Source organism: Hyla sarda, chromosome 5 (genome assembly GCF_029499605.1).
Source record: "Hyla sarda isolate aHylSar1 chromosome 5, aHylSar1.hap1, whole genome shotgun sequence".
NCBI classification, from domain to species: Eukaryota; Metazoa; Chordata; class Amphibia; order Anura; family Hylidae; genus Hyla; species Hyla sarda.
The window spans coordinates 278,065,262-278,077,319 of NC_079193.1; the positions used below are offsets into that span (position 1 = coordinate 278,065,262).

The 12,058-nt window shown below is 44.4% G+C and overlaps 1 protein-coding gene across 1 annotated transcript in view; it reads left to right on the plus strand.

The window, feature by feature from the left end:
* The window catches only part of TTR (transthyretin), a 34,671-nt gene continuing 22,613 nt past the window's right edge, over positions 1 to 12,058 (plus strand). The window contains exon 1 of the mRNA XM_056518542.1: positions 1 to 164. Coding sequence (XP_056374517.1) covers positions 138 to 164 — 27 coding nt within the window. The 5' untranslated portion in view covers positions 1 to 137. The remainder of the gene's footprint in view (positions 165 to 12,058) is intronic.

Consider the following 12,058-nt stretch of genomic DNA (forward strand, 5'->3'; position numbering starts at 1 on the left):
AGTTAGGGGCCTATAGATGGAAAGATTGTGTAGAGGAGGGGAGGGCACTGGGAAAATGCAGAGTCTAACATGTTTGTCCTGCAGATGTTAAGAGATGGGCATGGGTCTAATCCAGAGGGAGAAGAAAAGGAAAGAGGATGCCACTGATCAGAAAAGATGTAATTGTGAGTCCCTTAATGTAACTGTTATCACTTCTATTGTATACAGATCCTGTGTATAGCTGATATCTACCGCCATATGGTCCTGTACATAATTGCTTCTATGTTATACAGACAGATACTGTATACAGCTGATATCTACTGCCATATGGTCCTGTATATAATCACTTATATGGTATACACATCCTGTGTATAGCTATCGCCATATGGCCCTGTATATAATCACTTATGATCTCTGTACAGCTGTTAACTACCTCTTTAAGGGCACTGTATATAATCACTTATATGGTATACACATCCTGTGTACAATTGATATCTACCGCCATATGGCCCTGTATATAATCACTTATATGGTATTCAGATCTCTGTACAGCTGTTATCTACCTCTTCATGGGTACTGTATATAATCACTTAAATAGCTTACAGATCCTGTATAGTATACTGGTCTGTGTGTAGTGGGTTTTACTCAATACAGTATGGCGGTATTATCCAGTTATTGTGTAAATATTTCCTCCTTTTATACTGGTATTATTGGTAATGGAAAATTATTTTATCTACGATAATGTTTCATATATATATATATATACATACATACACACATACATACACACATTTTAGTTTATTTTGTGTGTAAGGGTGGGGGAGGGATTTGGGTGAAATAGGGGCATGGCAGAAGTGCGCCCAGTGGCGGAGCCTTGCAGAGGGTCCTTGCTTTTTTTTGGTCCTGAGTGTTGTCAGTCCACCCCTGGTGGTACATACTCATTTGCCTAGTGTAATGTCCCAACGGCTGTGGACCTGCTGTGTTACCTACTGTTTTGGCTTTGGACCAAACTTGGGAGCGAAGTGTAAGTGTTCCCCTGGTTTTCACACTTTACCCTTCTCCAGGATATAGAAACTGGAAGTTAATTTAGGACCATAATTCTTCTAGTCTACATGGAAATACTTCTTACCACCAACTACATTGTCATCGAAGATGTTCTGCACTTCGTATTTAGATTCCTCGCCTGCAGGGACAGATGTAGAAGTGGAAGATGATTTGTCACATGAATTGAGGACCAGAGGCTTCAAAAGCAACACATGAAAGGAATTGAGAATCTCAAGGGTAGGAGACAACCAGAGTTTGTAGGAGACCAGATTAGTTAGTTCCGGATTCTCAAATGGCCCAAGAAAACAGAGAGGAATCTTGTAGCAGGATACCCTCATGCGGATATTTCAATAGGAGAGTCAAATCTTGTCACATGGAGAGAAAACTGGGGAGGTAACCTTTGGCATTTCTTTTCATATGGGTAGATAAAGTCTTTGGTCTTTTTCATATGTGGAGGAGGACCCTAAATGAAGAGTTAGCGGCTGGTACCTCAGAGGATGCTAAATAGACAGAGGAGCACAAGGGTGAAGTTCATAAATTACGTAGAATGGGGAAGAACCAGTAGATACTCCAGATTGGTTACTGCATAATTCTGCTGAGCACAGACAAATTGTCACAGGTAGTTCTCCAGGATCTGATTCACTCATTCAACCTTTCCATTGGACTGAGGGTGATTTTCGGAGGAGAAATCTAACTTGACCTCGAGTAGCCCACATATCGCTCTCTAGAAAGGTGATGTCAACTGCATTGCACTTCTTGATCAGATAAAATATACTGGGGAAGAACATGGAGACGGAAGATGTTTTCCAAGAACAGATGAGCCAGGTCATTAGCAGATGGTAGCTCAGAGAATGGGACAAAGAGAGCCACTTTGGAAAATCTGTCCACCACAACCCAGATCACAGTACAGCCAGCAGAGAAAAGGAGGTCAGTAATAAAGTCCATTGCAAATACACTGCTAGGGTTCTTCAGGAATGGGCAGTGGTTGCAGTAAACTGGCAGGCTTGGCTCTAGAGGACTTATTACGGCAACAGATAGTACAGGTTGACACAAACTTCCGGACATCTTTAGGCAGGGCAAGTCACCAGTAATGGTAAGACAGTAAGTCAATGGCCTTTCATACTCCAGGGTAACTAGCATATTTAGAGCACCTTGGGAGAGGAGTCTAAGTATTCCCCTGGTTTTCAGGTTTTTTATCCTGCTGGACTTGCACTGCAGGGGAGATACCAGGTTGCTACTGCAAGATTGAACCCAGTAATACAGGCAGGAGGGGAAAGCTGATGCTGTAGGTGGTAATAGTGCACCAAAGCAGAGTACTAAGTAACAGAGCTGAGCGTGTGTTATAGAGGGCTTATTACAGCCACAGATGAAACAGGTGGACACAAACCCCCGGACATCTTTAGGCAGGTTAGGCCACCAGTAATGGCAAGACAGTAAGTCAATTGTCTTTTATACTCCAGGGTGACCAACATATTTAAAGCAATTTTCCTATGTGAGATTTCTCTTGGCAGGAGGGACATAGGCCTTTCCGGGGGGAATTATTTAACCTGGACAGCAGCCATAGAGACCAGACACACATGGTCAACAATGTGCTGAGATTCTTTCATCTGGTCTGCTTGGTTGAAAGAACAGGTAAGAGCATCAGCCTTCAAATTTTTGTCTGCCGGATGAAAGTATAACAACAAATTCAACCTTATTAATAGGCATGCCCACCAGGCTCGTCAAGGATTCAGGTGCTGTGCAGAGTGCAGGTACCTCAGTCTTTGGGGTCTATTTATATAACCACCAGATAAAGAGTGCAGGTCAGGAGGTATCTCCACTCTTCTAAGGCCAATAAAACAGCAAGTAACTCATGATCTCTGATAATGTGTAGTTCTTCTCTGCTGGAGGCATAGTTTGGAAAGAAATCGCAGGTACCAAGCTTCCTCTTTAAGTTTTTCTGTTATCGCTTCTGCTTAGACAGAAGAGGCATCCACTTTCAGGAAGAACTGTTTAGAAGTGTCTGGGTGATGAAGAACAGGGGTTGCAGCAAAACAGTCTTTCATTTAACTCCACTTCAGTGGTCCACTTCTTCATATCCACCCCCTTTCTTGTCTAAAAATTGGAGCCAGGGAGAAGTTAGCATAATATATCTGTAAAAGTTAGAGAACCCCAGGAACCTCTGGATTAGGGTGCATTCACACCACATTTTTGCAATACAGTTCCCGGATCAGGTTTTTGATGAAAAATGGATTCCTCAAAACCTGACTAAACCGTATCAAAACGTGTGTAAAAATTTCAACCCGTATACGGTTTGAAAAAATGATGTCCGGTTGCATCCGTTTTTTAAGAAAAAAAGTATAAGTTTTTAACTTTGCACTCCATTTTGAATAAAGTTTCCCTTGTTTGATTGAAATTCCAAGAAAAAAAACTATGTAAAGTCAAAAAACGTATGGTGAAGACCGGATGGAACCGTATGCACATACGGTTCTGTACGGTTCCCATTGACTCCCATGTTTAAAAAAAAAGTATACGGTTTGATACAGTTTTTCACCCGGACCAAAAACCGTGGTAGACTACAGTTTTGGGTATGGGAAAAAAAAACTGACAAAACCGTACAGGGTGCAAAACGGATACAACCTGATGCATCTTTTGGCATACGGTTTTCAATGGAGAGTTAATGCATACGTTTTTCAATACGGTTCCATACGGTTTTCATATTGAAAACGTATACGGGAACTGTATTGCAAAAACGTGGTGTGAATGCACCCTTACATGGAGGCCCTGTGGGTGTGGCCAATTCAATACCTCATATAACTTGCCTGGAGCCATTTGCAGTCCAGTGCTGGAGACAATGTATTCTAAGAAACGCAGGATACTTTTCAAACATGCATTTTTCAAGCTTAGCATATAGTCCATTCTCACTTTATCGAGGCCGAACTAGACATACATTTCTGTGGGTGGTCATGTCTGGAGAGAAGATAGGGATATCAGGACAAACCCCCACACATTCATATAGCAGGAGCGCTGCATAGGCTGAAGGACATAACCAAGGTACTTGTAGTAGCCATCACAAGTGACACTGTCTTTCACTCATTTTGTCTATGAATAAGAATTAGGAATTAAGAATGATATGCTCCTCACAGATCCATCTTGAAATACAGTCATCTAATTTTTAATCAAGGGCATCAGATATTTATTCTTTACCATGATCTTATTCAAGCCAAAATAGTTTTTGTACAGATGAAGCAAACCATCTTTCTTCACAACAACGAAGAACCTAGCTCCTGCCACTGAAGGGGACTACCGGATAAATTCCTTGTCCGGGTTCTTATTATTATACTTGGATATGGCTTAGGTCTGGGTATAGACAGTGAAAAAACTCTTCAATAAGAGATGAAGTCAGGAGAACAATCGAGCAATGATAGGGTTGATGGGGTGGCAAGATCTCTGCTTTCTTCTTTCCAAAAACATCTTGAAAGCTGTGCATTGTGGAGGCAGGCCAGAAAGATTAAGAGGCACCAGAAGAGGAGATGCCAGACAGACCTCAGACAGACAAGTGGTATGGCACTGAAGTCCCCAGCTGAGGATATGCCATTTATGCCATACTATGACTGGTGATTGTTGTTGCAACAGGTGATACAGGAAAGCTGATGTTGTAGGTAGTATTGGTGCCGCCAAGCAGAGTACTAAGCAGAGCTGAGTTTGTGTTAGTAGAACAGCAGAGCTGAGAGGCTGAGATGCAGCCAGATGGTTCAGGCTTTATGAGAACACAGGCGTGGTCCAAAGTCAGGGTCATGCACTGGGATACAATAGTATTAGGTAGAGGCAGAAAATAGGCTTAGGTCAGAAACACAGCAGATAAGAACAGTTCCCTACACTAGTAGACAAGCTACAATATTGCTCAGGTACCAGAAGATGGGTGGAGCGACCTCATATAGGTGGTGCCTGACAGGGATTGTTGAGTAGACTTTAGAGAAGTGCACAGTGACCTTTTAAGTTACACCGGGTCTTCAGTGGAGCAGAGGATGCGACTTGACGCCAGTGAGTTCCTAGATGCCGGCAGTTGGAATCTAGTCCAATGATGATGACACAATGTGCAATCATCTTCCAAATACAATCGTCAATGTATGTAGAAAACAACAAATGTGCAGCTCAACAAGTAAGACTATGATGGAGAACCAAGATTAACTGTATAGCACAAAATTAGGGATGAGCGAATCGAATCTGACGAATCCGAATTTGTTACCAATTTCAGGAAAAATTTGATTAGTAACGAATGCAAACATCACAGCAATTCAATCGCGTGAATCGCTTCATTAAACTCCATTTAGTGCGGTCCAGGCTCCAGGGCATCTAAAATGGCAGATCCACATGTGAGGATATTGGGCAGGGAATCCTGGGAAGGCGGGAACAAGGGTCGGCGGGATGACCCTGAATCACATGCAGCATTGTTGCACAGAAAAGCATTTTTACAGCAGCGATTTACCTCCCAGTCACATCAGCGTTCTATTGCAGAGAGAGGGACAGAGAGCATTGTGTGTTGCACAGAAAAGCATTTTTACAGCAGCGATTAACCTCAAGCCCAAATCCCGCCTAGAAGCACTGATAGGGAAGGAAGTGAGATCGAGAGAGAGAGAGTGCAATTTTGTGTGTAGTACACAGAGACTGTGTGCTGCAGCATTGTTGTGTACAACAACCGAAAAGCTAATAATAGCCAGCTAGTTAGGGTGAGCAGAGCATAAAAAGCATATTGTCCTCTATTAAGTGTAACCTGTGTGTACATCTATGTGGTGTACCATTTTGTTCCTGTTAAAGTCTTAAGGACCTAGATACTGTGAAAGGTCAGCCAAAAGAACACACCTGCTGGTGTTGTAGACAAATACTTTTTTAAGCGTAGTGGAGCGTATTGTACTCCCCTCATATACGCACTAAGTAAGTCAAGCAGAGAAGTGCCAGGACATGCACAAAGGAGTGGCAGAGGCCTTAATTCATCAGGCAGAGGTCAAAGCAGACTAGAGGCGGGTGGTGGCAGGAGTTGAAGCAAGAGGCCTCAGCTCCCAGTATCAGCTAGCGGTCGTGTCTCGACCAGCAAACCATCTGCCGTCATCGATTGGTTAACACGGTCATCCACTTTATCACAAGTGACATCTGACACCCCCAGTCTACAGTCGGTGGGTTCCTCAGACACAACCCTCAATTGGCATTGCCCTGGTGCAGTCCCTGTCCTCCCATTGCCTCTGTCCTATGCTGTTCTCTCCCCCACAGAAGTATCTTATGCTGTGGGTTCAGCTCCACAATTTAGTGAGGACGATCTACTAGAGGACTGTCAGTAGCTACTGCCCAGCCAAGAAGTTGAGGAGACCTCCGCCGCTTCCTCCGCTAGGCGGGCAAGTAGTGATGAGGAGAGTGGCATGGGAGGTGGTGTTGCAAGCGTTCAGGCTCCTGAAGCAGACACTGTTGAGGAACCTGAGGAGGACATCAGTGACGTGCAGACACAACTCGATAATGAGCAAGCCGATTGCACTTGGGAGCTGGGTGCAGAAGGGGCTTCATCATCATCAGGAGAAGAGGGTTGCAGGTTGCCTGAGGCAGCAGCTGAGCCAGCATTTGGTAGCATGGTTGGCAGTCATCATGGTGGCAGAAGTGGAAAGTCTGGAGCCAAACGTGCCCTGGGTAGACCACCTGCTTTGTGGCAGCCTACCTTCCCGGGAGGTAGTGGAACTGGGGTTCCTGGAGTTGGCGGCTGTAGCAGTCAATCAATGCGGACTGTTGGTGGGAAAATCAGCTACTCGGCGGTGTGGCAGTTTTTCATCAAGCATCCGAAGGATGTTAGCCTGGCCATATGCAAGATGTGTCGGCAGAAGGTGAAGCGTGGCCAGGGTCCCAGTGTTGGACCTGCGTCAACATATGCACTGTCACCATAAAGTGGCCTGGGAGAACCGTGGCTCCGATGTGGTGGTCCAGCCTGCTGTATCACCCATAGGCACGCCGCTCCCTGTTTCAGCCAGCCAAGGCTCCACCACCTCAGCCGTAGGGAGTTGTGTGTCATACCCATCTTCTGTCGCTCCAGATGCTCCTGCCCCTCCTACTTCAAGTGAGTCATTCCGCCAGCAATCCATCGGCTAAGCCATGTCCAAGAGACAACTGTATGCGCCCACTCATCCAACGGCGCAGAAGCTGAATGTGCTCCTGTCCAAGTTGCTGGTGCTGCAGTCCCTCCCTTTTCAAGTGGTGGACTCTGCACCTTTCAGGGAACTGATGGCTTGTGGCTTGTGCCGAGCCGAGGTGGAGAGTCCCAAGCCGTAATTTCTTTGCAAAGAAGACAGTACCAGCCCTGCACAATTTTGTGGAACAGAAACTGGGCCAGTCCTTGAGCCTGTTGGTGTGTACCAAAGTGCACGGCAGCACCGACGTGTGGAGCTGTAACTATGGTCAGGGACAATACATGTCCTTTACGGCCCACTCGGTAAATGTGGTTCCGGCACAGCCACAACAGCAGCTTGGACAGGTCACGCCGATTCAGCCTCTACGCTCTCAGGCCGTTGGTCCTGTGACAGTCTGCGACTCTGCCTCCACTGCACGGACAAGTCTCAGTGCCCCTCCAGCATACCATGCGTGCAGGGCATGGCGGTGTCACGCTGTTCTTCACATGGTTTGCCTTGTCGAACGGAGTCACACAGGAGAGGAACTGCTAAAAGTAATTCATCAAGAAATCAAATCATGGCTTACTCCACGAAAACTGGAAATGGGAACCATGGTGACCGACAACGGGAAGAACATCTAGTCTGCTCTGCGACAAGGAAGCCTGAGACATGTGCCCTGCATGGCTGCCGAATTGTCACCATTTGGCAGCGGGATGACTTCTTGCTCTCCACCTTATTGGACCCTCACTACCGGTACAAAATGGGGGCCTTTTTTACACCCACTGAGAGGGAGGACAAACTGACAGACTATAGAGACATGCTACGCAGTCAGTTGGCCAATGCCTATCTGCGCCATCATCCATCCTCTCACAGGTCTGACTCGGGGGGGGCCCTCTGCGCTCACCTTCCACTGCCATGGCTGCTGGGGAGGGGTGGGGTTGCAGGAGCAGTATCAGCTCCATCAGCAGCAGCCTGAGTCTACAGTCGCTGATGAGTAGCTTTCTTCACCTCCATAGTGAAGCAACTCATCAGCAGCAGGTAGACCTGGAGCAGGACCTGAACCAGCAGGTGGTGGCATACCTTGACATGAACATGCCAACACACCTTTAAGATCCGCTGGACTTCTGGGCAGCCAAACTTGATTTGTGGCCGCAACTAGCAGAGTTTGCCCTGGAAAAGCCATCTGAGGGGGTGTTTAGTGCAGCGGGGGCCATAGTCACCGAAAGGAGAATTCGTCTGTCCACGAAAAATGTGGAGAGACTGACCTTTGTGAAGATGAATCAGGCATGGATCAGCCAGGATTTCCACCCACCAATGTCTGATGCATCAGAGTAGATTGACCACGGTGCCACACCAACATATGGATAGTGCTAAACATATTTAAGGTGCTGCTCCCCAGTCACAGACATTCCTCCGCATCTGACCACAAGTAAGTATTGAGGATATGCATTAGCTAAAACTTAACTTTTCTTAGGATAAAATATATGTATCCAAATTTTTTGGGGGAAATCAAACAAAAGGAAAGGTGTACAAAAAACACAATGTGCCACCTACACCACCAAGTATTGATGTGATGCAAAGACCTCTAAAAGGTGGAAGGGAACAATGTATGGTTCATTGTAACCGGTGGGGGTAAAAACTTTCCCAGTAAGTCCATACTCTCGCATTATTAATTCCCTTCTTGGCAAGTGTTACTAACCCTAAAAGGGTGGCCCCACACAGGAACCTCTCCCTATTTCCACCTACAAACACTTCCATTTAACAGGGTTTTTAGGTGGAAATAGGTAGAGTTTCCTGTGTGGGGCCGCCCTTTTTAGGGAGAGTAACACTTGCCAAGAAAGGAATTAATAGGGCGAGAGTAGGGCCTTACATGGGACTTTTTTTACCCCCACCTACTACAACAGACAATACTTTGTTACGTTCCACCTTTTCGAGGAAAGTGTTACTCGTCTTAAAATGGGCGGCCCCACACAGGAACCTCTCCCTATTTCCACCTAAAAACCTTGGGAAATGGCAGTGTTTGCAGGTGGAAATAGGGAGTGGTACCTGTGTGGGGCCGCCCTTTTTAGGGCAAATAACACTTGCCAAGAAGGGAATTAATAATGCCAAAGTAGGGCCTTACAGGGGAAGTTTTTACCCATACCAGTTACAATGAACCATATATTGTTCCCTTCCATCTTTTAGAGGTCTTTGCATCACATCAACACTTGGTGGTGTAGGTGGCACATGGTGTTTTTTGTACACCTTTCCTTTTGTTTGATTTAAAAAAAAATTGGATACATATATTTTATCCTAAGAATATTATTAAAAGTTAAGTTTTACGTAATGCATATCCTCAATACTTACTTGTGCACACTAACACTTTACAAAAGAGACCATTTTCTTCTGCCTACCTGCCTCAGCTACTATTCTGATCCTGCCACCCACCTGATGCCACACATCTGACGCCAAGTTCTCCTTTTTTCACCCACCTTCTTTACCGGGTACTGGTATTACCACCCACTGCACCACTATGTCACTGGGTCACTTTCAGGACTCCTGATGCTGCTGCTGCCACCTCCAGGCTGTCTCATTCTGATACTATATGGTCTCCCCATGCTGCTGCCAACTCCAGGCTGTGTCATTCAGCCACTATATGGTCTCCTCATGCTGCCACCAACTTCAGGATGTGTCATTCAGCCACTATATGGCCTTCTCATACTGCCGCCAACTTCAGGATGTGTCATTCAGCCACTATATGGTCTGCTCTTGCTGCCGCCACCTCCACGCTGTGTCATTCAGCCAATATATGGTCTCCTCATACTGATGCCACCACCAGGCTCTGTCATTGTGCCGCCCTGCAACAGTTATTCTAATAGCGATGCCTCTAATCTGCATGTGATACTGAATAACAGTATTATTTCACTGACTTAGCACACACCCTATGCATGTTACAGCAAGGCAAAGTGTTCTGCCCCCCTGTTGAGGCTCTATGTAGGCCAGAAATAGCCATTTTTAATACAGATTCGCCACAAATAAATTTGGACCGAACCAATTTTTTTCGGAACATTCAGCGAATCGGCCGAATCTAATTTTTCAAAAATTCGCTCTTCTCTACACACAATACCCCAGGTGCTGTTAGCTATAGTATGTAGAAAGGTACAGTCCTCTATTGAACTCTATGGGATATCTCAGTATGCAAAAAGGATACAGATGTAGTGTATCAGAAGTGGAACGGCAAGGAGCAGAAAGAAGAAAAAAATGTAAAAGGGGAAGAAAAAAGACACGGAGAAAAGAAAAAGAAGAGATGAAAAGAAAAAAATGAAAAAATTTAATAAAATGAAAAAAATGAAGAAGAAAAAAGCAGCTGGTATGTCAGGACCAATAAAAATTATGATGAAATAAATAATTCAATATGTGCTGTTCACATTTAAGGACTAAACCATTTTACTGGTTAAAATACACACATACAGTAGGGTGGATGTCGCAGGACCCTTGCAGCTGCACCTAATCAGTATATACTACACAAAGTAATAAAATGGTATATAAAAAAGTATAAATAAAAACACTATGGGGGAGATTTATCAAAGGATTTAGACTGTTTTTTCCCTGTCTAAATTTGTCTCACAGAAAGTCGCAGTCTAAATATGTGCGACTTTTCTGCGACTTTTGCTGTATTGGATTTTTAGAACATGATGCATGCTAGTCTATTTTAGACGGAAATGCATTGGAAAATGCATTGGTGCTGAATTTATCAAGTGCGACTTTTGTGCGACAAGTCGCATCTGCCCAAAATACGCTGAAATGTCAGACCATGTTGGAGCAGGTCTAAATGCAGTTTAACCCCTTAAGGACTCAGGGTTTTTCCGTTTTTGCACTTTCGTTTTTTCCTCCTTACCTTTTAAAAATCATAACCCTTTCAATTTTCCACTTAAAAATCCATATTATGGCTTATTTTTTGCGTCGCCAATTCCACTTTGCAGTGACATTAGTCATTTTACCCAAAAATGCACGGCGAAACGGAAAAAAAAATCATTGTGCGACAAAATCGAAAAAAAAACGCCATTTTGTAACTTTTGGGGGCTTCCGTTTCTACGCAGTGCATATTTCGGTAAAAATGATGCCTTATTATTATTCTGTAGGTCCATACGGTTAAAATGATACCCTACTTATATAGGTTTGATTTTGTCGCACTTCTGGAAAAAATCATAACTACATGCAGGAAAATTTATATGTTTAAAAATGTCATCTTCTGACCCCTATAACTTTTTTATTTTTCCACGTATGGGGCGGTATGAGGACTCATTTTTTGCGCCGTGATCTGAAGTTTTTATCGGTATGATTTTAGTTTTGATCGGACTTTTTGATCACTTTTTATTCATTTTTTAATGTTATAAAAAGTGACCAAAATACGCTTTTTTGGACTTTGGATTTTTTTTGCGCGTACGCCATTGACCGTACGGCTTAATTATTTATATATTTTTATAGTTCGGACATTTACGCACGCAGCGATACCACATATGTTTATTTATTTATTTTTTTACACTGTTTTATTTTTTTTATGGGAAAAGGGGGGTGATTCAAACTTTTATTAGGGAAGGGGTTAAATGACCTTTATTAACACTTTTTTTTTACTTTTTTTTTGCAGTGTTATAGGTCCCATAGGGACCTATAACACTGCACACACTGATCGCTCATCCTGATCACAGGCGTGTATTAACACGCCTGTGATCAGCATTATCGGTGCTTGACTGCTCCTGCCTGGATCTCAGGCATGGAGCAGTCATTCGTCGATCGGACACCGAGGAGGCAGGTAAGAGCCCTCCCGGTGTCCGATCAGCTGTTCGGGACGCCGCGATTTCACCGCGGCGGTCCCGAACAGCCCGACTGAGCAGCCGGGATACTTTCAGTTTCACTTTAGAAGCGGCGGT